At 39.9% G+C, this 24,790-nt stretch overlaps 1 protein-coding gene across 1 annotated transcript in view; it reads right to left on the bottom strand.

Moving 5' to 3' along the window:
• Positions 1–1,125: 1,125 nt before the first annotated feature.
• FBLN2 (fibulin 2) overlaps positions 1,126–24,790 on the bottom strand; it is a 78,298-nt gene continuing 54,633 nt past the window's right edge. Inside the window, exons 6-16 of the mRNA XM_074914005.1 lie at positions 24,209–24,325; positions 23,673–23,774; positions 16,169–16,303; positions 13,869–14,006; positions 13,407–13,550; positions 9,672–9,800; positions 9,021–9,146; positions 8,268–8,384; positions 7,338–7,466; positions 3,055–3,178; positions 1,126–2,019 (exon numbers count right to left, since the gene is read on the bottom strand). Of these exons, the coding sequence (XP_074770106.1) occupies positions 1,662–2,019; positions 3,055–3,178; positions 7,338–7,466; positions 8,268–8,384; positions 9,021–9,146; positions 9,672–9,800; positions 13,407–13,550; positions 13,869–14,006; positions 16,169–16,303; positions 23,673–23,774; positions 24,209–24,325 (1,619 nt within the window). The 3' untranslated portion in view covers positions 1,126–1,661. The remainder of the gene's footprint in view (positions 2,020–3,054; positions 3,179–7,337; positions 7,467–8,267; positions 8,385–9,020; positions 9,147–9,671; positions 9,801–13,406; positions 13,551–13,868; positions 14,007–16,168; positions 16,304–23,672; positions 23,775–24,208; positions 24,326–24,790) is intronic.

The following is a 24,790-nucleotide window of genomic DNA, read 5'->3' as shown; positions in this document are numbered from 1 at the left end:
AAGTCAGACACAGGAAGATTTGCACTTTATTATTGATAAGAGAGTCCAAATTAAAGAAGTGACTTGAAGTGGTTGAAATTGGCCTTGGGATAACAGTGAATGCAGAACATCTTCCTTCTCACCATATAGGTGGTGTTTACAAGATTTTAAGATGCAATTCAAACAAATACTTTACAATATAATAAAATCGTTGATTATGGCATAAAAAGCCGTAAGATTTCATTTCTCCATATTTTTTTTTGTGTACACACTGGTCAAAATAAGATCAATTGTAGAAAAGAACAAATTATTATTTTGCCAAGAAAGGTTGGACCAGATCATCCTTGAGGTCCCTTCCAACCTGGTACTCCATGATTATTAAACTTCAGTGTCGTAAACATCAATATATTGCAGCTATGTTTTTCCTTTAAAACACTGCAGAATAATTATAGCAGGAACAAAGGAAGCTCAGAAAATTTCGACACTGGAGCTTTTTTGCTTTTTGGGGAGGAAAAACAAAAGAAAACAGTCATAAAGAAGTTCTGATATCAATTTCTAAATTCTAGAAAATACTTTGATGTTTTGCTTTGCCACATCTGGCCTTCAACTTTGGACCTCATCCAGTTTCCTGTAGAACTAGAGGAAATTTAGCTTAAAACTTTGGTTGTGCTGTTTTCTAAATGGCATAATACAAACTGCCAATTTAACTAGCATTTTCCTCTGTGTCATTTAGTAACACAACAGAAGTAATTTTCCAGAAGAATAGAAGCAACTCCCCTTTTTGTTTACTTAAAATTGCAAGTGACTTCTCAGTGGCACACCCAAGCTTTAAATTAAAGAGCAGTAATATATTATTTCATTATTTCCGTGTTTCCTCTTGGACATTCCTATAAGAATTACAAAGCATCGAATCTGCACTTATAGGTACCTAAATAGAATGAGTCTCTCTAGAGAGGAATCCCAGCACCTATAAAGACAACTACTAAAACCAGCAATATGTGAGCTTTTACCCTAAAGCATGACATTCTCTTAAGGCCTTGGTCTTGCAAATATTTAACCCGTAAGTAGTCCTACTAAAGTAAGACTCATTCATAGGCTTTTCACTATTGGAGTTTTCTTTTATTTATATATATTTTTAGGCAACATATTATGAAAGTTGGAAGGAGGAAAAAAAATGGTAATATGAGGTGAGCTAACCGTCAAATGTACACATAAGGCCTTTGACACAGCATCTCAACACAGAGAAACCTCAGCGAAGTCAGTGGCTAAATCAAACCATAAGTTGGTGTAATAAAGAGAAATGCTCAAGGCTTTTTCCCTTAGTGGCAAAAACCAATACTCCCAAGTGAACATCTTTCCTCTCCAGTGCAACACTATGCAGATGTGACTAAACCTAAAAGTAATTTCTAATAAAAGGTTCCAGCTTTTAACACAACGTATGTACTGCCTTTCTAACCCTTCCTTCGTTCATTGTCAAATGATGATGTAAAGAATTGCATCAGAAAACAACAACAAAAAAAGATAAAAATTAACTTAATTTACACAACCGATAAAAAAGTATAAAGCAATGATAGAAAAATAATATAAAGGCTAGATACATTAAATGCCAGTTCGACAGTATTAAGCTTTGGTAGAGCAGTTAAAGAGCATAGCACCAATAAAATCCAATGTCAATACATGCTTCAGTACGCATGAGCTGTGATGAAAATGTAAATTTTGGCAAGAAAGGTAGTGTATGTTCCCTGACGCCACAGTTTCATTTCAACATCTAGCAAAAAGTCTTTAGGCTCTTTCACTTGTCGCTGAAGATAGACGATGCCCGTGTATGAGTTCAGCCTTCGAGTGCTGAAGTAGTTTTCTTCATTTCCCTTGTTGATAGTAAGGATTATGTTGTCTCCAGCATAGGCAGGCGATGGTCCAATACGGAAAATATGAGCTGGGACCACGATATTGGTTTGGAAGTTCAGCTGGTAATAGGTAATGCGCACCGGGGTATTCTGGCAGTCCACATAATTAAAACAACTGATTCGTTCACACCTCCTGAGAGATGAGAAATGAAGGACATTCAGTGTCCATGTAATAGCAGGTGAAAACATAGGTATTTCAGAATATTGCAAAAGAGTTAGACAAACAGGAGTCCCAAACTTGGGCTGCTTGTTCTGCTTCTACAGTGCCCACAAAGCATTTGTAATTGTTAGAGTACAACAGTGTGAGAAAAAGATCATGGACACAGGGGGTTCTGTTGGACATGGGGAGATGTGTTGGGAAACTCCACGAGAAGGAAAGAGCCAGAGTCATGCTGCAAGCAGCACAGAGCTTGGAAGAGGAGTCTGTGGTTCATCACTGACAGCACAAGCCTGGGACAGTGCTTCAAGAAAGTAAGAACAAAACCACTTTGAAAGGCAGCTAAAACACGGGAATGGGAAACAAGCTCCTCAGCCTGAAAAGCTGCTCAGTTCTATAAGGCAGGAAAAGTATGTTTATAGTCACAAGCAACTAAAGCTGTCTTCCCAAAGCACTGTCAGCCATCGAGGCAGGAAATGGGTAGGGAGATTTTGGGGCTCCCTAGCCTCAGCTGCTGAGAAGCTGGGAGCTGTGGAGGTGCACCATTCCCAGAACCCTGTAGCCTAGCAAGCTCATTCTCCTGCCCCCCTTCAGTGTTTCAATACACTCTGAGGAACCACAATCTGAATATTAAACAGGGAGCCCCCAAACCGCTGTAGAAGTGGTGCACTGAGCAGCCTGGCAGCTACTGCAATGACAGGAGCAGCACGGAGGAGCGTATTTTTTTTTTAAATTTACACAAACTTAAACAAACAGAGCGCTTTTAGAGCTGCAGGCTCTGATGACTGCTGTCATAGCAGCAGTTGGAGGGCAAATGGGGGATCTAGGGCTTGGAAGAAGAAAGAGGCAAAATCAGACAGAAACTCTATATGGGGAAGGTCCATGTACTGCAGGTACCAAAGCATCTTCTTAGAGCTCTGAGCGCTTACACCAGCCCACAAACTAAAGCACTACGTAACATCCACAGCCACTGGACTGGGCTGCTCGCTTTGTTGCAACGGCGATACTTACATGTCAGAGACTTTTCTATAGTTGGAAGGGCACTCGAAGGACAGGCAGCGGAAACTGCCCTGGATGTTATAGCAAGTCTCTGCAGCTGAACAGTTATGGGTTCCTATTGCACATTCATCGATATCTAACAAGGAGAAACACAAGGAAAAAGACATGGTGAGTTCAAAAATAAGAAGGAATCACTATTTATGGGCTGTAGTATGCTTGAGACTGTATGCATGACAAGCAAGAGGAGTCTGTGGGTTTGGCTCTGCAAGCTGAGGGCTCTCGTCTTCACCACTCAGTTGCTGTGTGCTACCTCTGCAGTACCTGTGCCTGCAGACCAGGACTGCGAGACCCCCAACACCCGGGGTATGAAATGCACATTCAGGTGCAGTGTGTCAGGTTTATCTCTGTGCACAGACACTTGCTGGCATTAGGAGTGACAGGGTAAATCACGCTGATTCCAATTCTGCTAAAATTCATGTGTCTTCAGTGGAAAAAAACTGCCTTCATTGACATTATCAGTTAATAAGAGATGCCAGTACCACTTGGCAGTGTTTGCAATAAACAAGGGAGCCTCCTCTTTCCTACAAGCAGCTTGTGATCCTTTTCATGCTGTTTGATAGTTCTTCCCCAGCTTGGCAGAGAGCGTGGCCACTTGCAGCCACCCAGCACAAGGCCAGGGCTGGCCTTCTACCACAGGGGAAGTTTGTTTCTTTACCTGTACTTTGCAAACACTGACATGCTCCTATGAACCTAGCCATTCTCATTCCAAACACATCTGAAGCAACACAGGGTTTAATTTTCAGTGGAGAATAAACATGAGAAGGAAAATAAGTTCTCAAAACCCAAGATCCTCCTAGATTGCCACTTCCCACTGCAATAAACACCAAACTTGAATATCTAGATAGAATGCCTGTGTTCTCATATTCTCCCTTACTCCTGAGATGTGTTGTAAGTGATACTATAAACTAGGCTGAAGGGAAATTGAATAAAATAAGTAGATGGCAGTAGTCTCAGGCAGTGGAACCCTAAACTTCTCAGACGAGCCAAACTCTCCATCCCTGCAGCTGCTGTGTAAGCTCTCCACAGCTGTTCTGATTGAAGATAGTATTTAAATGGTTTCCTGAAAGTGATGTGTCCATTTTTACAGCCTCACAGGTCACTGGTACTCCCTGAACCACAGTTTCATGCTTAGAGCTAGCCTATGTCACACGAGGGGTTTCTAAACAAGTGTGGTGCTCATACGCTGTTCAGCACGTGAGCACAATACATGCATGATAAGCTCCATAGCTGGGGGAAGCATCCAACGGGTTTCACACAGCAGAGCACGTGCACAGACTTGTGCATCTGCAGACGCTGCATGCAAGCACAGGAGTATGAGAGACAGTCCTTGATGAAAGGTAGCCACTGCTATAAATCACTCATACCCTGCATAACGTGTCTGTGATCACAACGGCTCCTTCTTCACGGACAAGGCTGTAAAATGCCCACATATCCCAAGCAAACATCCCCCCATCATCCAGTCTGCAGAGAGACCTTTCCCTCCCCAGAGCAGACACACGTGACAGAGGGAAGGATACCCTATGTCTACCTACACGTTAGCCATTCACGGCCTGTTGTGACAAAAGCTATCTCTCAGGTACAAACAAATCCCATCAGAATATAACCAACCCATGTTAAAAGCCAACAGGACCTTCTCACTGACTTTTTGAGAAATGGAGAATTGAGAAAGCTGGGTTATAGCTGGAGAAGAATTTATCTATGCATGAAGGTTGCTCTGGATTAAAGCAGGGGGCAAATACAAAGCAAAATAACCACTGCTGTACAGCCGTACGATCCAGGAGATGTAAGCTCCACCAGACTATTATGAAATATGGGAACTTAAGAACAACACTTTAGAGCAAGGCATGCATTTTTGAAAATTTAAGTTAAATATAAATATCGCCCCGTAATGAGAAGTAATGTTGCAGAAGACAAAAAACTGAACACTTAAAGCTCAAAGACACTTTATGGCCTAGAGTATAAACGTGGTTACCTAAATAATACATAAGCACAAGCCCAAGCAATGGACCTTAAAATGCTGAAAACCAGATGCAGTAACAAGGATCCAGCTTGAGCAGAAAATATTGGCAAAGATCTCACAGTCACATTGTGTACTCCCAAATGTCTAGACAACGCACGGAGGCTTTAAAATGAAATAAATGCTAACAGACAAACCATGTGGACTGTGTAGGGCTCTGCAGTTCTGCAAATTGTCACAGAGGAGAGAGATTCTTAGAGGAAAACTATAAACTCCCGCTCTCTCCATTCCCTTGGGATGAGAACTGATCTCATACACTGAACTGACTGGTTTAAAAGTCTTGCAAAGAAAGGTATATAATAGGAAGTAGGAGAGAATCAAAGTAAATGAAATCCCTTGCTGATTCTCAGAAGTGCCCCTAGGTGAAAAGAAAATTTCTTCCACATTGCAATCATTGCCATGAGAGCACTCACTTCACCAGTTCGGCTGTGTTGCAAAATACCATAGGCAGTTTCTCCAAAAAGATCCATATGTTGAGATCCTATTACATGAGATGCAACTCGTCTGTTTGAAAAAAAAGGTACAAAGAATGTACCACCAGTAACTCTTAAGAACTGGAGATGAGGAGCAACTGGAACCAGATCTTCAGCTGGAAACCAATATAGTCTTCTTGAGTTTAGTGAAGCCGACATTAATTTCTCTGACCACGTTTTCAGAGAGACCTCAATATATAAGCCTGCTCAAACTTGTAACTACAACTTGCAGAGCTCAAAAAAGAGGCACTTACCCAGGGGTTACTTCCAGTGCCTGACTAAATGCCAGATCACCCAGCCGTGCACAGAGCTGCTGCACACACGCCAAGCTTTGCAAGTAGACCAACTTTGCTCTCTAAGCATGTACCAGGTGGCACAAGGATTTCAGAAAGCTTTTCCGAGTGCCACTGTATAGCTCACTTAGCAGGGCTAGTCTATACAATAGGAACCCTCTCCACACAGGGTGAGTGTGCAGGCTGATGTCACACCACACCAACAACACAAGTGCGATCCGTAGGTCGGTGTGGCAAACCTTCCTCCACCTCCAGCGCCTGGAGCACGCTGGGTGCCTCCGGCTGGGGAGAGCTGTGCTGGCCCGTTACCGCAGTGACTCACACTGTTAACTCTGGAAGATGTCCTCAGTCCTCTGCTCAAATCTCACTGCTGGCAGAGGTGGCAACTAACATGCCAGCACTCAGAGTTAGCATGAAAAAAACACACAAACAAAGCCTGAGGAGAGTTATAGCTGCAGTTTTCTAAAGGTGACTTCTATGTAAGAATTTAAATGCACATGGATGTAACTGCATTCATACTTAAAAACACATTTTAAAAAAAAAAACCCAACCAAACTTAAAAAAGATTTTGTCATTTAGTCTGTTTCTCTGCTCCAAAGTCAGGAGCAGGTATGCTCATGTCATTCATGATTTACACAGTGTAAATTCACTGCTGTTACCACAGAGAAGAGAATTTAAGCTTAAGGAGATACATAACCAAAAGTTATGTGAAAGGTTCCTGAAAAACTAAGAGCAGGAAATGCCTGGTAGTTAGTGTAACTTACTGCAGGAATGCGTGTAAAGTACGTAAAGGTAGTCAGATCTTCAATCATAATTACACAGTCAGTGCATCCTTTGGAAATAGGGGATTTTTACTTCAAAACCAGACAGCTGTGCAGCAGATGAAAACCACCACATATCCAGAAGATATTTCTGTGATTTTGAAGAAAAGGGGTGTGTGGGGAGGATACATGTCATTTACACTAACATCTAACTAACGCCAACATATTTAAGTTTAGGTTGCAGACTTCTGGATGTCCAAGTCCCCATTATAGCTTCTACATTCACTCTCCCCATTTTCTGGGGCAGGAAAGTGCAACTCATAATGAAGCCACAGATTTCTACACCTGGCACCTCTAAAACACCAGATCGCTTCCTGCTGTGCCAAGGTGCACTGCACATACAGCTCATGCAAATAATCCAGTGCCTGAATTTGAATGAAGTGGGCTCCCTTAGGAATTAATTTAAACAATTAGCTCACATTGACAGCTGAGCTGCCACAGTACTTTTTTCTAACATGGGAAAAAGCTGACATTGCAGATACCAATATTTGGCAACTTTGCCAAACACTGGCTTTTTAACAGTGACTAATATAAAACATGGAGACTTGACAGAATAACCATAACAGCTCAGATTACTCCAATGATCAAAGCTTCATTATATAATCCTTTCAGTTTTTAAACTCCTCATTACCTCGACAGGTTCTTCCATTTGCTGCCATGGTATATCCCTGCTCAGGACAAGCACACTGGTAACTACCAGGAACATTCACGCAGCGGAAAGTACAAAGAATGCCTGCACTCTGTGTGCACTCATCGATATCTGGGGGAAAAAAAACACAAATACAAACATATGAAAAAAGAAAACCAGAAATCTGAAAAGGGAGGGTGTAGAACACAAAGCAATTCTTATCTGATGCATTTATAATATATTCTTAAACAAGACACAAGCATGTAAGTTTGACATTGCCCTAGGACTGCTGATGGTGCTTTCTGAAATGCTGAACACAAGACTGATCTCAGAAATACTGGTTGCAAGTAGGATGGACTCATGGAAAAGAACAAGTCTAGAGCACATCTGAGTTTGAAAACCTCTCCCTGATACCTCTGTAATTCTTCTAGAATTGCTTCGGGGATTTTCTTGTGCTGGGAAGAATGTGGGCTTCTTCACCATTTCTTAAATCAAGATTCTCCAGTGTGTCAGTATTGGTAACTTCAAGAAAATAGGGAAAATCCTTCCTTTCTCCATTCTGATTACTCCTCATTTGCCCACCAGGAACAAGAGCAAGGCTTCACTCAGCTGTGGCTGAGTGGAGGCTTTAACTGATGCAGTGTAGGTAAACGTATCTTCCCTTCTAATTTTTTCAGTCCTAAGTTCTAGCCCCATAAAACAATAACCTCACTGGTTCTACAGTCACACAAGTGTGTTCCAGCCCCAAGCAGGAGACATGAAAATGAACTGCATTTTCCAGTAGATGGAGTTTCCTTTTGCAGCTTCTGCAGTGGGCTGTAACTCACAATCGTACTTAGGCATCATGTGCAGCATTAGGTGCTGCTCAGAGTTAGACAGCCCTGACTGTTAAAGGGTCTACACACCTTTAACTTGACAAAGCAGTGGCCTTACCTTTACAAGAATGCCCATCTTCTGCTAGCTGGAAACCTTGCCTGCAGTAACACTGATAGGAACCATAAACATTGGCGCACTCCTGGCTGCAGGGACTAGTATCGCATTCATTCACATCTGTATCCAAAAACAAACCCAAAGACATTGCCACAATGGTTCAGAACAGTATCTCTCATCTCTTGCTTCTGAGAACAGCTACCAGATCCTTCTGGTCAGAGTGAATAAGGATGGAATAATTTGTCCCAAGACTACTCCTTGGCACAATGCCAAGAAGTGTGAGGATGCCTGTTGCACCTGAATTTAATTTCTATATATGCCAATGAAAACACGTACACATGCAAACATGTGTTTCAGATGTTATACGTTGAGGTTGATTACATATTTACAATCATTGCCCTAAGAAAATCGTGAACTTAAAAAATGTCCTTTCAATTTAAAATAAAATTTTTCAAGTTTTGTCACTAGCAACTTTCATCTGTATTAACATATGAATGAACAGTCTCCTATTCTAAGTTTGTTATGTTCTCCTTTTCTCCCATCTGTACAGAAAGGAAAAAATGTATGTAGGGGAAAGAAAGAAAGAGGAGAAACCTGTTGGCCTTCATCTGACTGTTTGAATGTTTGACTGAATAACTGCAGATTTGAGCACACGTTAATCATGGGTTTACTGTATTTATATTTCACCTCAACTCCTTCTCTAAAGTCCCTTAATTCACACTGTAATTTATTCTTCATGGAAAAAATGTCTGGTACCTTCACAATGCTTCCCATCATAAGACAAGCGGAAACCAGAAGAACAAGTGCAATGGTAGGACCCAGGGGTGTTCTCACATGTGTGCTGACACAGGCGTCCAGGGTAATTCCAGCACTCGTTTATATCTGTCAGCATAACAAGCAAATATACAATCAATCTAGAAATAAAAGCATCAAACAAGATGCAGGAGGATAATTTAAAAATTGTCAGAGATTGATTTTCAAAGCATGAAAAGCTGCAACCTCAGGTTTTATGCTATCTGACTTTGTGCTCTAATTAGTGTAGAGTAGTGATAAAATACAAAATGTTGTATCATGGTCTCTTATGAAAAAAGTTGTGAAATCTTCAGAAAGATAAATTTCTACAGCGGCAGAAGCATAACCCGTAAGAAATTACTTTGCAGATGACTTTAATCGATAACCTGCAGCTAAACCAAACCAAGGACACCTGGTCCAAAATGACAGCACGGGGCGGCAGAGCTCTAAACGGCTGGTCGCGCTGAACGACGGCTGCTTTGGAGGTGATTCCATTATCTTTTGAGGCACTGCACTGCAGAACTAATAAGTGCACACTACAATGGTGCTAAACACTGCCTTGAGGTCCAAGGCTCAATCAATCAGTCATTTCATCTCATCTTGTGCTTTACATACCAATACAGCTTCTGCTGAATGCATCGTACTGATATCCCATCTTGCAGTCACAGCGATAAGCCCCAGGAAGATTATGACAAATCTGTCCTTCGCCACAACGGTGTACACCAGTTTGACATTCATCCACATCTGCAGAACCAGAGAAAGGAATTAGTTTAAATATAGTTTGCTGAAAATCAATGTTTAAGAAGAGAAAAGAAAAAAAAAAAAAAAAAAAAAAAAGAGAAACTGTTAGGGTTGTCCCCTGGACAGAACAGCGGATATCAGCTTTTCCCACTGTGCTCTTCTCAGAGGCAGCTTTACATATCTCTAAGTCAAACTTCTCTAAAGCAATACATTATCTTAAAAGTGCAACTGGTAACTGTAACTGCATAGACCTTTCCCAGCATATTCTGCATTTCAATGTAAACACATTTTGATTCTCATCAAACCATGACATTTAAACACCCTATTCTGATGTTCTGCCATTATGTGAGTCACGGCAAGCCATTTAAAGCAAAACAAGAAATAGCCAGAAATTCTGCTCATCCCTTCAATTAAAGCAATTGCTATTTTCATCTCCAACTGCCCTTTCAATCTTCCTTCTGCTGTCTACCTTTGCTCTTTCCCAATGTTGATCTTTTTTATTTTCTCAATCTACTCAGATTTTGATATTCCTCGTGGCCTCTCATCCAAAATCCAATACCAACAAATTAGTCACTTCTCCACTCACATGCATCACTTCCAATCTCATTTTAAAAATCCTCAGATGAAGATGAGAGTTTTCAATACACGCTGATTTACAAGACTTGCAACATGACTAAATAGCTCATCAGTATCTAACAAATCCCTGTTACCATCTGTGACAAGAAGCATCAAAAAGTCTGATTAACCATCAGAAACTTGTATTTCTTCAAGTATTCTGAGTTCTGACATTTCTTAAGACATCAGAACCTGCTTCCTTCCTATTATTCACATCTTCAACTACTTTCACAGTCCAAATCCCTGTTCATGTAATATTAATTAGGATGGTAGTCTGAGGCTGGGGGTTCTCCATAATGCCCTATCTGAGGTCACAAATGTGAGCACTATTTAATTTTAAAGGGTTTCTGGGCAGTTCTCCGTCAAACAACAGCCTTGGAGAGTGCTCCAGAAAGCAGTCATTTGTTGAGAAAATGATAGGGAAGTGAGAGTTACTTAATCACAGAAAGTTATTTATCACAGAAACTTGGATTTGGAAAAGTGGGTCAACCCTGATGAGAGGTGCCAAGAACTACTTTGTTCAGTATTTCAGCACCAATTCCCACCAACACAGTCCCTGATGGCACCGGGGTGAGGGATGGCAGGGAATGCCACTCACCAAGCAAGGGATTCCTGACAGGTTCATAGATTTCTGCTGAAACACTGTCTCCCCACTTTCTTTTAAGATCAGAGGTAGCATCAAAACAAGGAGTTTTTAATGCAGATACAAGTTTGTAAAGTAGCAGTTTTATTTGCAATTAATTAATCTGTGCAACCATTTCATTAGTTTGTCCAAAATTATATATTCCATTGAGTTCAGGCTTCAATTAGTTCTTAGTGTGCTATATTTCATGATAGTCACAGTAGTTTTCAGTTAAATGTAAGAGGTAGTTTTTAATAACTCATTTACTAAACTAGAAAATATGAACATTTTAAAGAGAGATGAATCCTCTAACAGAGAAGATGGCCATACAAGTGTAGTTCTGCTGGAGAAACATGTGCAGATGATGTATTTACTACTGTGACTAAATCTGAATCAGGAATCTAATTAGCTATTGTAATGCCTTAAATAAACTAGCCTTTGTAACAGAGAGCGGAAATTAGGATCATATGCTTTTCTTTTCTCCTCTCCAAGCTTTCTGTCTACTTAGAGAAAGTCATACCAGAAAAATACCAAAAGAGACAGACTGCAAACAGAGCGCATACAGCAAAGACAGAGAAATCACCAATTAACATTGAAGATTTGTCTTCCCAAAATCAAACCAGGAAGCTTCCTTATAGGTGCTCCTTAAAAGCATTGTCAATCATGTAGAGAGAAAGTATAATCAGTAATTATAATACATTGTGTTATCTCATCATGCTTTAAAGATACAAATGCTGTATGAATAATAGCAATTTCCTCCTCTGTCACATATTTACACATAGTCACTTTCTTTTAGGAACAACTGGGAGAAAAAAGCTGGATTCTTTCTATAAATCATCAGTTTGAAATTTAGGAACATAACTTGCCCTAGCAATTAGCATGGCTTGAAAACAAAGGCCATTAGCTCTACAGCCAGGACTTCTGTGCTGCTCAGTGGTGACTGACGACTTGTGAAAGAAATGGTATACATGGACATGTTGGCATGGTGGTAACCCTAAAACCAGTTTCAGGGTCACCACACTTCAGGTGGTGCAAACATACCTAACCCAGCTGACTTTGCTGAAACAGGACTGACTGAAACCAGCTGAAGAACTGTATCTTCACAGCAATTGAGAGAGATGGGACTTTTGGACCTTCCCTTTGTACAGGCAAAATATTTCAGGCTGCTATATAATAAGACAGCAAATAAGACTGCACTACTTTGCCCTGAATTTATGAATACAGTGCCCTAGAGGGCAGGAAGCTTTCTCAATTTCCTCAGTTACACACATAAACTGTCCCCATTTTCTGCTGCTTCCAAATCTTCCCCACATTCTCACTGGCCAAGCATAGTCTGGACAGTCCTGGGGGTAAACTCATGAAGGGAGAACAGCGTAATGAAGAGCAAAAAGGAGAATGCGGAAATTGATGCGGAAATAGGATTTTCTAGCTATAGCGCTATTTTTACTACAAGTTGCTAGTCGTGACCAACAAGGCTTCCACCCATCTGTAGCATCACAAAACTGTATTTTGTTTATTTTTTCATCGTTCCTTTTGTTAAAAAGGAACATAAGTAGGAATTACTAGGATATAATCACTAAGCAAAACACTGATTCGTCTTTTTTTTTTTCCCTGAAGTTGTTTTATAATTTCCTATCTCATGTAACACAGAACATAGGGAATTCAAAAAAACATAGCCAGCCTTGCCTTGGGCACCAAGGACCAAGCTTTCAACTCCTTTGAGCCTAGTGTGCTCGTTTACAGAACAAATGTTAATAAGAGATGAAATCTGCTATTCTGAGTCAGTAACTCCATAAACACATTGGAACAAATACAAATCAGTATCAAGTTGCATGCCAGCCTATATGAATATTTCAACAATCTCTTCACAAAGAAAGTAAGAATTTATCCTAAACATACACACAATTGGATGTAAATGGGGAGCACCATTCACCACGCTACAAAAAACATCCACTGAGTACTACTCCCATGAGTCCTCAAACTCAGTGGTTCTTGTTTGCCCTCTCCCATGGCTACAGGTCATATCACTTACAGTGAGATACTGCAAAAAATAACAAAGGAACGTGTTTTTTTCTGACAGCATGAGTTTAAAAAGCAACTAAATCCCATTCACTCCAGAACAGAAGCCAGTAAATCCCATATGCAGACAAAACCTGTCACCCAGGGAAACTCCATGCAGCAGTCAGACATCAGTGCAGCATCCTGTAGTGTAAACAAATCACTGAGCTGCTTGGACAGCAAATGCATATGACAAATTCCCATTCCTCAAATACATTTAGGAATCCAGAGGTAACTCGAAACCTCCTTTTAAGACTGAAATGTACTTTTTCCTCTGAGAGGGCACCTGACCAGACGCTGGAGTCTGACCTTACCAATGCATCGGGTTCCCTCCTCGTTGGAGTGGTAGCCTCTGCTGCATGTCAGCATGTTCCTTTGGCAGGTGTAAGACCCAACGGTATTGATGCAGTTGAATCCTGGTTTACATGGCTCAGGGAGAGATGTGCATTCATTAATATCTAGTGAAGAAAATTAATTAGAATAGTGAGAGAAGCTAACTTTTATGGTCTGTTTTCTTCCATCTGTCACTTCTTTTTCTTCATTTGAATTTATTGTGGGAAAAGTTAAGGTTGATGAAGGTCTGTTCTAGTAACGCTTTCAAATTCAATATGCAAGTATGCATATCTTTAAAAGGACAGCAATGTTTAAATTAAATTCACAGCAGGATTTGAGGAAAACTACATGTGGTCAATATACACTCCTTGGACAGGCTAAAAGGAACAAGAGTGGGCCAGTACTGCTGCGCATATTACAAATATATTGCTGGTCACACTTACCAACACAGTTTCCCTCAGGGTCTTGTAAAAATCCATCCATGCAGCGTTGCTTTGACTCACAGTAGAATGATCCTTCTGTATTCTGACAAATGAAGTTTACTTTACAGCTATGAGTTCCTCTCTCACATTCATTGATATCTGTTAATCAGATCAAACCACCAAATTGTGACTAGTTAAGCTATAGTTTTTAGTAGTCTTCATGTCTTCATGACTAGTTAAACTTCTCAGAAAGAAGTTAAGCATTATTTAAAATAGACATTCAACATTGGCTATGGGAAATCTGAGATTTAGGTGTGTTTGTTCTTGGACATTCACTTCAGCATAGGCTTCAGAATTTGTCAGGTCCTGGAGCAAAGCTGATTCAGGTCTCAACTGTCTTGTTCACAGCATCTCTTGTAAACCACAAATAGTGAAACATCTGCAGTTTTAAAATCCTGAAGACCCAAATTAAAATTAGGAATAAGGTACACATAATAAAACGTGCACTACACTCTGTCAAAAGCAAAACAGTCTCTTATTCCTTATATAGTTCAGGAATTCTAGGTAGAAAGCCAATTCCACTGAAATTTATACTAAGAGGGCACCTCATTTGAACAGGGCTGGGATTTCACCGTGTACACAGGCACATGTGTATATATATGTACTTATGTACACAGAACAAACACTTATTTGACTCTAAAAACTTCTGAAAAAATCTGAATGAGAGGTTGTAATATTAGTAACAAATTTAGCTTTTTTTTCTTACTCTGCAGTTAAAGCCCAACACAGCTTTTAAATTTTTTATTATGTATATGAAATTATTTATCAAATTATAATCACCAACTTAATGCTTGCTTTCTAGGCACATTGAAACCTCTTCCTGCAAGTTTCAAATTTATAAATTTACACTCAACAGATACATGTTGAGTAACTGCATGGATCAGCTGCTATAGTGGCACTGCTTACATTTTCCAGTTGAAGAAACCCCACCTGGGAACAGACTTTAGCTATAAATACGTTCGAAATTCAGTTCTTGTGATTATTTACAAATGCTGCTTTAACATATGTTGGTTCCTGAGAACACTCCCTATGATTAACATCTTTACTAGAAGATAAAGACAAGTGGAGGAAACTCTACAACTGAGGAGTTCCCACCCCTCCAGGCAGACAAGGGGAGAACTGCTGGCACTTCTCTTTCTATCCTAACTCCTCAGTCAAATGTTAAGGACATGAGGGAAAATCACCAGTCTCCTAGAAGGTACTATATGGTCTTCCTACCATATTTATTGTCTGAGACAAATAAAAAATGTGGAATTCCGTATTTCACAAACCTCTGCAAGTTCAATAGTTATCTGTAGGCAACTTTACACAGAGTAGTTCTGGAATTCTAGTCTTTCTTATAAGCAGGTAATTTAAAGGCTACTTTGAAACAATTCTGTAAATTTTATAATCTGTTACAATCTAATTTAAAAACTAGAAAGTAATTTCGATTAGCAATAAATGCTACAAAGCTACAGAATAAGACAACAGAACAAGACATTCACAAACAGCCTCTTCAAGTAAACCAAGGTTTCCTTATGACAGCTCTATATAAAGCAAGATTTCCGATCGTTTTGATTTTATAACCCTATGTTATATGTCAGACTTGAGTTCTTTCCTTAGGCATCTCTTCGTCCAGCTGTCAGGACACTCTGTGTAAAACATTTAGGAGTAAATAGCACTGACTTATGCCCCGGAAGGCAGAGCACATGTGTCTCTTGCATACTCCTGTGCTGCAAAGCAACTTCTGCTGTGCTTTGACTACTGCTGTTAGCTTCTCCATTAGAGCTCAATACAGGCCAAGAACGGGGAGATGAAGAATAACTTCTTAACCCCAAGGCCATTCAAATTGTAAATAAATACAGACAGACCTCCTAAACACAGGAAGGTCTGGACCAAGTCAGCCCCATGATCCATTCAGGCTGTGATTCAGTGTTCAACAGCAAAGAGTCTCAGACCCTTCAGAGAAAAGCAGAGCTACCCAGAGGAGCTAACAGGAATTCCTCTATCAGTAAGGTCTCTCTCTAACCCCTTAAAAACAAGGTATATCCCATTTCATAAGATTTCATGCATTTTCCAAATTATTTATATTTATTGTTGGAAAGTGTTTCAAATAAATGAATGTACAGAAGGGGCTCAATGAAGCTAAACACTTCCATAATGATCAGCCTTTTTTAGCTACAATCCTGGTATCACAGACCAGTAACAATAAAATGCTTTCAAACCCTTTCCTTTCCTTTTTGGTAACAGCAATTGCATCAGCTGAAAAACACTTGTCTTACCAACACATTCTCCATCCTTAAGTTCATAACCTGGCTGACAGCTCAGTTCCTGGAGACATTTGAATGATCCCATCGTGTTGACACAGTGCTCTCTCCGCTGGCAGGTGTGCGTATCTGTTACGCATTCATTAATGTCTACAAGAAATAGTTAAACAATTCAGTGCCACATATTTATCAAGTGATCGGCAGGAAGAGTCCTGCTCTTTTGGAAGGAGTCAAAAACTCAAGTGAAACCATTTCTTCCAAAAGATAATCAAGACAGACTTTGCTATAGTGTTATGATGAAAGATGATTTATTCCAGGGTCTTTTGTTAACACAGAGTAACTTGAGACACAAATCACAGGGAGATTTCCTTCTCCTCCTCTCTTCCCAAATGTGCAGTGGATGGTGCAGGCATTGAGGACAGGGGGTGGACACAACTGATTAAATGCAGGGTGGGCAGATAATCAGCTTATCTTATACTGGATAGAAACCTCCTGGACAACTGAATGAGAAAGTGATTAATGCCTATTGCTCATTACCAGGTCTTCACAGCTCAGGCTATATATCAGTCCTGCTGCTTCATGCCAGATAGACAGGTGGTGGTGCTGGGGTGGAACTGCTGCAAGAGATAGGTACTGAAACTGCCTGCCTGGCTGCAGGTGGAGTCATGTAACATAACTGCTTCCTAAGGAATGCCTCATTAGAACTGGATACACAAGCAAATATAGAGAAAGGAATCCTGAAGGCCCAATCAAGTTTGTAAATTTGTATTTAAATTTTTAAAGAGATCTGATTTTAACAGGTGGAGTAGTAGAAATGTTCCTCGAAAAAAATCACTTAAATACCAGATCACAGAATGTAGGACACAATTTGGAAGGGAATATGCCACACCTTTAAAATGGTACATTTTGATAGGCTTGGATGAAATAATCTCAAATTCAGGTGTTGCTTATGTTAATAATGAAAGCTAGGAATACCATGATGAGAAAATACTTACAAGCAACAAAAAGGGGTAGAGATGGGAAGAGAAACTTTCTTGCTCTTCTCCACAAAATCTTACACGTTCACAGTTCTATATAAAGCTAAGAAGTATTTCTAGAGATAACAAAAGCCAAATGTGACCATAACTATTACCAATCATCCAGCCTCTCTGTACATGAAGCTGTTTTCATACTACACAATAAAGCAACTACTGTTTAAATCAGATTTTCATTTTGGCTGTAGAACCTCATTCCCAGATAAGTACAACATCAAATATATTACTTCCCCTCATGGAGCATGAAAACAGGAAAAGCCATTTTAAAAGCCTTTTGTCTTAGAAAATGTGTCAGCCTTTTTTCTACCAAACATGAAGATGAGTACCAAGAAATTTCAGTTCCTGCTGAAGTCAGCTAACTTCTGATGTGCACTTAGTTTTGCAAGACCACTATGTTAGCTTGGTGCCATTTCACTTTTCATTTATTTGTGTTTTCTTTCTGTCAGCCATTGTTATTCTTCACACACTGTATACTTGTTTTCCAAAGCCAGCTGATTAATCCACAGCAAGGTCACTACCATCAGCTGGATATCTTTCTGCCTGTCCCACTAGATGCTTGTGTACTTTCACTGACTGGCAGGCAACTCCCTACCCCAAAGGTTTTTGGGGTTATGTCCTCCTAATGCTTGTACAGATTCCAGTTTTCACACATTAGCTTGAAGTGTAAGCAGCAATATTCTCATAAGTGGTCTTGGAAAAAACCCAAACTGAACAACAACAAAACCCAACAACTAAAAAAACCCTCACGTGTTGGGATAAGAATATGAGCTACTGTGGTAGACTCCTCCCACCTAATTAGACTTAGATCTTAAATAAATTTGAGGTTGTGTGGTTTTTTTAATTTTGGGTAAAAATGGCTGTGGATAGGCACTTAACAGCATCCAAATCAGTACAAGAATTTCTACTGATTTAAGAGGCTATACAATAGATCTGAGACCATCTTTTCTTGCAAAGCACAAAAAGCCCTCTCATATAAAAAGTCAGCACTATGCTGCATCACGTAAACTTGTCAGTTCAGTATGATGTCAAAAGAGCCACGAAGAGGAAAACGTATTTGTCTGAAATATTACCTAAATAATGCAGGAAATATTCACCTGATTAGCAGGTGTAAACAGGTAAAAAGAAGGTTAAGATTTCACAAAGAAGATCTGATGTAATTCCGTGTTTACTCTATACTTTCTGATTCAATTTTCAAATTTCTTAGTACTTGAGAAAATAAGTACAGCTGGCCAGAACACATTGGAGGAAATTAAAATTATGGAAACTGGAAGATCACATGCCAATTTTTTGCGTTCAATGACAGTTTTGTGCACAAGTGATATACTGATGATCTCTAAAGTCAAATGATTGTGACCTGGGCTGAGATGCAACGCTTAACCTATGAGCCATGCAGTATGCAAGGCTCTGCCCTGTCCTATTCAATGTTAGGGCATAAATCTCCACCTCTGATGTCAGGCCAGTTGCCAGCCCACCAAAGTTTCCTTTCCATTTTATTAAACAAACATTGCCTTTTTTTGTTCATTTTCCTAAAATAATTCCTAAATGGTCATGCCACAACATGAAATCCCAGCAGACTTGAAGCATCTTTCTCATGAGTTCCCATCAGTCCGTGTCGTTGCTCTATCAATGCCTATTGCAAATCAATGTCCTTTAGCATGAGCGTGAGGGTGGGAAAAGGCATCTTTGTGAATATAGTCCCAGTTTGTGTTGGGGCAGCACAAGAGCGCCTGTATTAGCTCTGTTCAGCCTAGGCTGCACCTAGTATCATTTTGCTCTGCCAAGGTAGAGGGGAGTGAGGACTGAATACGTTTTTATAGAAGAAGACTCTCTGCCAATTATCCATAAAATCAAGAGAGACTACAGCCTGTCTCTCTTCAGTACTGGAAACCAACTCAACATGTCAGTAAGATGCTTGACAGAGCACTAGGAAAAATGTGAGTTATGTTTGCAGTTTGAAACAAAGTTAATTCCCAACATTGGACCAGTGGTAGTCTTCATCCAACACAATTAGGATTGTGAGTTAAGGCAAGATTCTATTTATAAAAAAAACAGGAATAAGAGGGAAAATAATGCAGTAATATATTAAAAACAAGTCATACAGTTAATTTTTGAGAAATCTACTAGGTCCATGTGTGTGGCAACAACACTGCTCACTTTATGTCAGTAAAAACCAGAATGAAATGTTATTGTGTAAGCTTTCTTTTTTCCCTGGAATTGTTGAAAACAGCAACATATACATGATCCCTAAGCATATCTGTTGCATCTAAGAAGCTGACATTTTTGTAAAGGAATATCAACATCTACCTACTTCTTTTTAATATGCAATTCAACATTAAAAACTAATTTTTTTCACATTTTATAAAAATGTGAAATGCAGACTTTTTTTGTCCTGCATATGTATTTTCTCATGCTTTTTTTTTCCTCTTCAAATTACTTCAGCTCAATTTGTTTTATGGAATACATCTGTTTTATTTAGACCCGTTGTTATTTTGCAACCACCCATCCTGTGCTGACGCACAGTCCCTATGGTTCAGCAATAAAATGACCACTCACTGCTCACTCTGGCAGGAAGGAAAATTTAAATAGGAGTAACAAAGAAAGTAGCAAAGTAGTCTCCCATCAGTGTGCATGTGGGTGGTGGTAACGACTTTGCCTGAAAGTCACCAGGAAAAGCAATCGACCTTAAAAACACCCAACTTGGCTCTTATCTCTAGAGAACATGGAGCTTTCAAGCCTAAGACATTTTAATATCTGTTCACAAAGTTACACAAAGCTGGTGTGTGCAAGCTATTTAAACAGCTGGTGGCTCTTCATTGTGCATGGTTGGCTTTCAGGAATTCTCGATATCTGCTTGTGAATGCACCTGGAGTTATCATCTTCTACAGTTTGACTAAAGGAAATTCAATAGATAAAAGGTTATCAGCTGTTCTGTTGCTGTGCAAAGATTGTTCCTCCCATCCCTAAAATATGCAAAGAGTAACATCATTAAAACAGTAATAATTTGCAAACAAATTACCAAAGCTTTCCTCGTGATGTTTCAGATAGCTCAAGATGGAGCACAAAAGCAGTTAAGCTGGAAAAGGATACCTTAGGCGAATATGGCTGCAATGAGGCAGTTCAACAAAACAGAAACCACAGTATGCTTGTGGCTTTCCCCTTTGACTAGAGAAGTAGGAAAAATGTTAAATACAGCAAATGTTCTCCAGCCACCAAACACAGAACAGAGCTGCATACAAGTAGGGAGCACACAGGGTGTATCTATCCAAAAAGAAAGAGACACTACAAAGTTTTCTAGATTATTTACAAGGATAGCTATAAAAACCTGACTTGCACTAGAGAAATACAGAGGTTTATTATTTAGTGAGGGAGAAGATCATCTTTTAGCTTTAGAAATGAGAGTTGTACCTTTCATTCTATTAGCTATGCCTGAGGTTTATCTTATATCAGTCACAATAAAACTCTGTTATAAGATCATGAGGTAGAGGACAGGAGAGGAAGAACGTGAATAAAAGGAAGCACTTGGCATCGACTATAGCACCTTTTGCCAAAATTGCTGACAAACACACATTAATTTGGAACAAAACACTCCTGAGACGTAGAAAAGGACAGATGTATTTCTACTGCAAAGTCCAGGAAAAATGTCAGGGCATAAAATGGCAAGATTTTCAGAAGCAGAAAACAAGGTGAGGCAGCTTCTTCACTGCTCACTTACTAGACCTTATATTCAGAAGTGTGGTACATGCAGCAGGCTCTGTGAAAGCCATGAAACACACCATGCAGACTGTGGCCAACTACAAATACCATCTTCCATCTCACAATCTGGTATTTTCTCTGTAAAGTCTTCCTTCCAGTGGTGTCATCTCAGTCATTTAATTTAATCTAAATCATTTCATTAGTTTTCCATGCTTACCAGTATCTCTGATTTCAAAATATTTTTTTTTTTAAATCCCATTTTGAAAACAGAAAATCTGAGAAAGACCCAGAAGATAGCAAATCACATTTCTGCTCTAAACTATGCACTGTATAAACTTTCCCGCTCGTGCCCTTGTGCCATATGATGCTCACTGGTAAGATGAGATCATAGAGCTTTCAAAGACAGGAACAAAACCAAAGCTGTGATGATCAGAAAAACAACATTATAAATGTAGAGAGAAGGACAAGGGTGGAAGAAGGTAAATGTATTCACACATGACATTATAGTCACAGGCACTGCTGCTTTCATTAATTACTAGAGGTCTCCAGTGCTCCGTTCTTCCAGGCATTACCACACAACACTCCTGCAGCTCAGGTGCCTCCTAAAGCAGCCTCTAGAAAAGTATCCCAAATAGAAACTATTTCATAAGCTTGGGGCTTGGCACTTTGAATCAAATGAAATTCTCATAAATACACTTTAAAAATAGATTAGTTTCTTATATGAACTTAAATAGAAGGGATGATACAGCAGAATTATGATGCAACTTTTGACTTTTACACAAAGAAATTTGTGCCAGAATCAACAAAGGATTAATCTGAATTTTAAAATTCAATCACTGTGTAATGGATCTTTACCGCTGCCTAGACTTATGCTGATTTTTCTAACTGTATTTGTGAAGTTTTGTTTCATGATGTCTGTGGATTTGGCAGTATTGATGCTGTCCAGAGAGATCAACTGCGATGTTTTCTTAGTCCAGTTTAATAGTCACCAGTACTGCTGTGGCCATCATACCTGCAAACCTTTTTGACTTATGTGCAAAGTTATATGTGTCCTGAGAATGTATTGCTAGGGAAAAAGCCAAATAGCATACAACTCATGACGTTAAGTGGCTGAGAAAATGGTGCACATGTGTTTTTACTAACACATATTGAAATGTCATATGCAAAGATGGCCAGAGAGTATTTTAGCACAAATGGTTTAAATGCATTGCAGAGCATGAAGAATTATGATGCTGTGGTGAATGGCTTATACCTATCATCTTACCAACACATTTTCTATGCCTGTTGAGTACAAAGCCCTCTGCACAGATCACTCTGTGGTTGACACAGTAGAATGATCCCAATGTGTTCACACATAATTGTCCTCTGGAACAAGCGTGAGCACCTGTGAGGCACTCATCCAAATCTATATCAACGTGTTGCAACCAAAAGGGAAAAACAGAATTCTATTAGAACAATTTCTGAAATGAAACAACACTTCTTTCACACTGGAGATGTCTAAATGAGGTGTGTCGGAGCTACCACATCAGCACCGTGCTCTAATATATACAGTGTTACACTGAAAATAGGGCTGGAATAAACCCTCAGAGATCATCTAGTCCTTGCTTGTACCCCTACACTTTTGTAATTCCAGAAAGAGCCATTCTTAAAAACAGGCAGTCACACAGATGCACTCTTTGCAGGAAACCTGTTCCAGTGCACCACCATCCTTAGCATCAAGTACTCACTTTAATATAGATTATAAATGTCCCTTGCTACAATTTAAACTCACTACTTCCACTGACATTTCTGAATTTTTTCACCTCCTGTTGGAAAATGATTGCTTTGAAATGCCCGTTTTGATTCTGACATTAATTAATCAAATTAGCTTCCACCACACTTGAGTAAGCAATGCAAAGTGAATATTTTATCCGGTGATATTAAATTCCCATTTTCTTCACAGACTATCTAGAATTTAATGAAAATTAATCGTTATTCAATAAGATCTGAGATTATGAGGGATGTGGATCACTTGTGAGCAATTCTGAGCATCAGAAGCATCTACTTGCATTTCCCTGCTGGCTGTTATTGTTCACATACTTAAAGATTTAGAATTAGGGTATGTCACAGGGCATTGCTTCTGGCCCCCAAATCTCTCCTGGGCAAACATATCCTTTGTCACTACCCAAATATGTCCATTTAAAATTTATATAATGTGAATGATCATGATGCCACTTTAGAATTCACTGTTCACCACTGTGCAGGCCTGAACTTCAGTGTCAAGTGAAAAACATGGAGCTGGACCGTCTCACAATGGCACATTCTTCATAGCAGTAAAGCCTCACTGAATTCAGGTTTTCAAGGCAGGCAGAAATAAATCCAAACAAAACCAGTGACAGAGCTGTAGCTCTGAGGGGGTTCCTCAGGACAGGTCCTGCTAGCTGCTCCCATCCTCGGGAGAAAAGCTGCATGTCCACAGCTGCGTACAGACACCCTGGGGAGGAACAGCAGTGCAAAGAGAAATCAAGAGGGCTGAAAAAAAGCCTGGAATGTGAGAGGAAAAGAGCACAAATCCAGGCTTGCCTTCACCTGAAGTCCCCAGGTAATAGGCCCACTGGATAGATGTGCTTCAGGAGTTATCTGTGAAGCAGATCTGGTGGTATTCCTTCTGCCAAATGGTCTCTGTGCTGCCACTTGCAATTCACAACACTGAAAATAAGGAACCCTTAGAGAAACGCATAGTGGTATGAGATCAATGAGATCTATATAAAAGTGTTTTAACCATGTCTCTGTGGTGAACCTGAACCACTTACCTTCACAAGAAATCCCATCAGCCATGATAGTATATCCAGGCAAACAAGAGCATACAACATTTCCTTCCACAACACTGCAGATGTGCTTGCAGGGGCCATTATCTAGACAAAGCAAAATTGGAAAATACATTAGCATTCACAACACAGATCAGCTGAAGTTACAAACCTCCAGGTCATCCAAATATAATCTCAGTTTAGGCAACGGGGAATGCAGTTTGTAAACAATCTGTCCAAGCAACCTTAATCACTACTTACAACCCTCCTATTACACAGAAACACACCTGTGCCACTCCTACCTGTACTGTGCACATTACGCTGCACAGCTGCACTGCTTACCTTAAACTAAACAGCAGGTGTGTAATAACCCTGAAATCAGAGCATAGCCTCAAATTACTTCCTCAGGTTTCCCTTGACAATTCCTCTGCTTATGCCAGAGGTAACAAATTAAGGATGTGTGCTGAAATCATATTGGTGAAGGGACGTGTGGAATTTTATTCCAGCTCTCTAAGCATCTGCAGTTTACACCTCCAACATACTTTTACACTTATCCTGCTCTTCTTGTAAGGACATGATGAGAAGAGGCTGAGAAGGAGAGGTTGCTGGAGGGATGGTGGCTTCTGCTTCCAGCCTTGTCACCTGTCCTCTGTCAGGATCTGTAAGGCAAGGGAGGCAGACAAAGATCAGGGACGGCGTCATTTCCACCAGGCACCCCATGACAAGGGTCCTGGTCCCATTCATCCCAGTCCATCATGGTTTGTAGGAGGAAACATTTTGGTGACCTGGACAACTGTCTATGCCTGGAGGTGAACAGTCAGTTTTGGAAGCTGCCATCTGTTTGATGTGAACAACTGTCTGACAGCACACACACACACACATAGTGCTGCATGCTAATGGAGACGCTCACGAATGTCATGGATAAAAATCAGGGAGCTTGGCTGAAAATAGCTTCCGTAGAGTAAAATATTGCAACACCTAATGAATCAAACAGAAAGTGTTAATTTTATTTTCTAAAAGGCTGCTATTGAAAGACAGTGGCTTTCAGAGACAGAGACAGTGGTTGTCTTTCATTCAGTCTATGACAAAAAAAATAGCTGAACCTAAAACAAGTCTAAACTTAT

The sequence above is a fragment of the Athene noctua genome, chromosome 10 (genome assembly GCF_965140245.1).
Source record: "Athene noctua chromosome 10, bAthNoc1.hap1.1, whole genome shotgun sequence".
Taxonomy (NCBI): Eukaryota; Metazoa; Chordata; class Aves; order Strigiformes; family Strigidae; genus Athene; species Athene noctua.
Note: the sequence above shows the minus strand (reverse complement) of the source record. Positions and strands in the feature narration are given on the sequence as shown.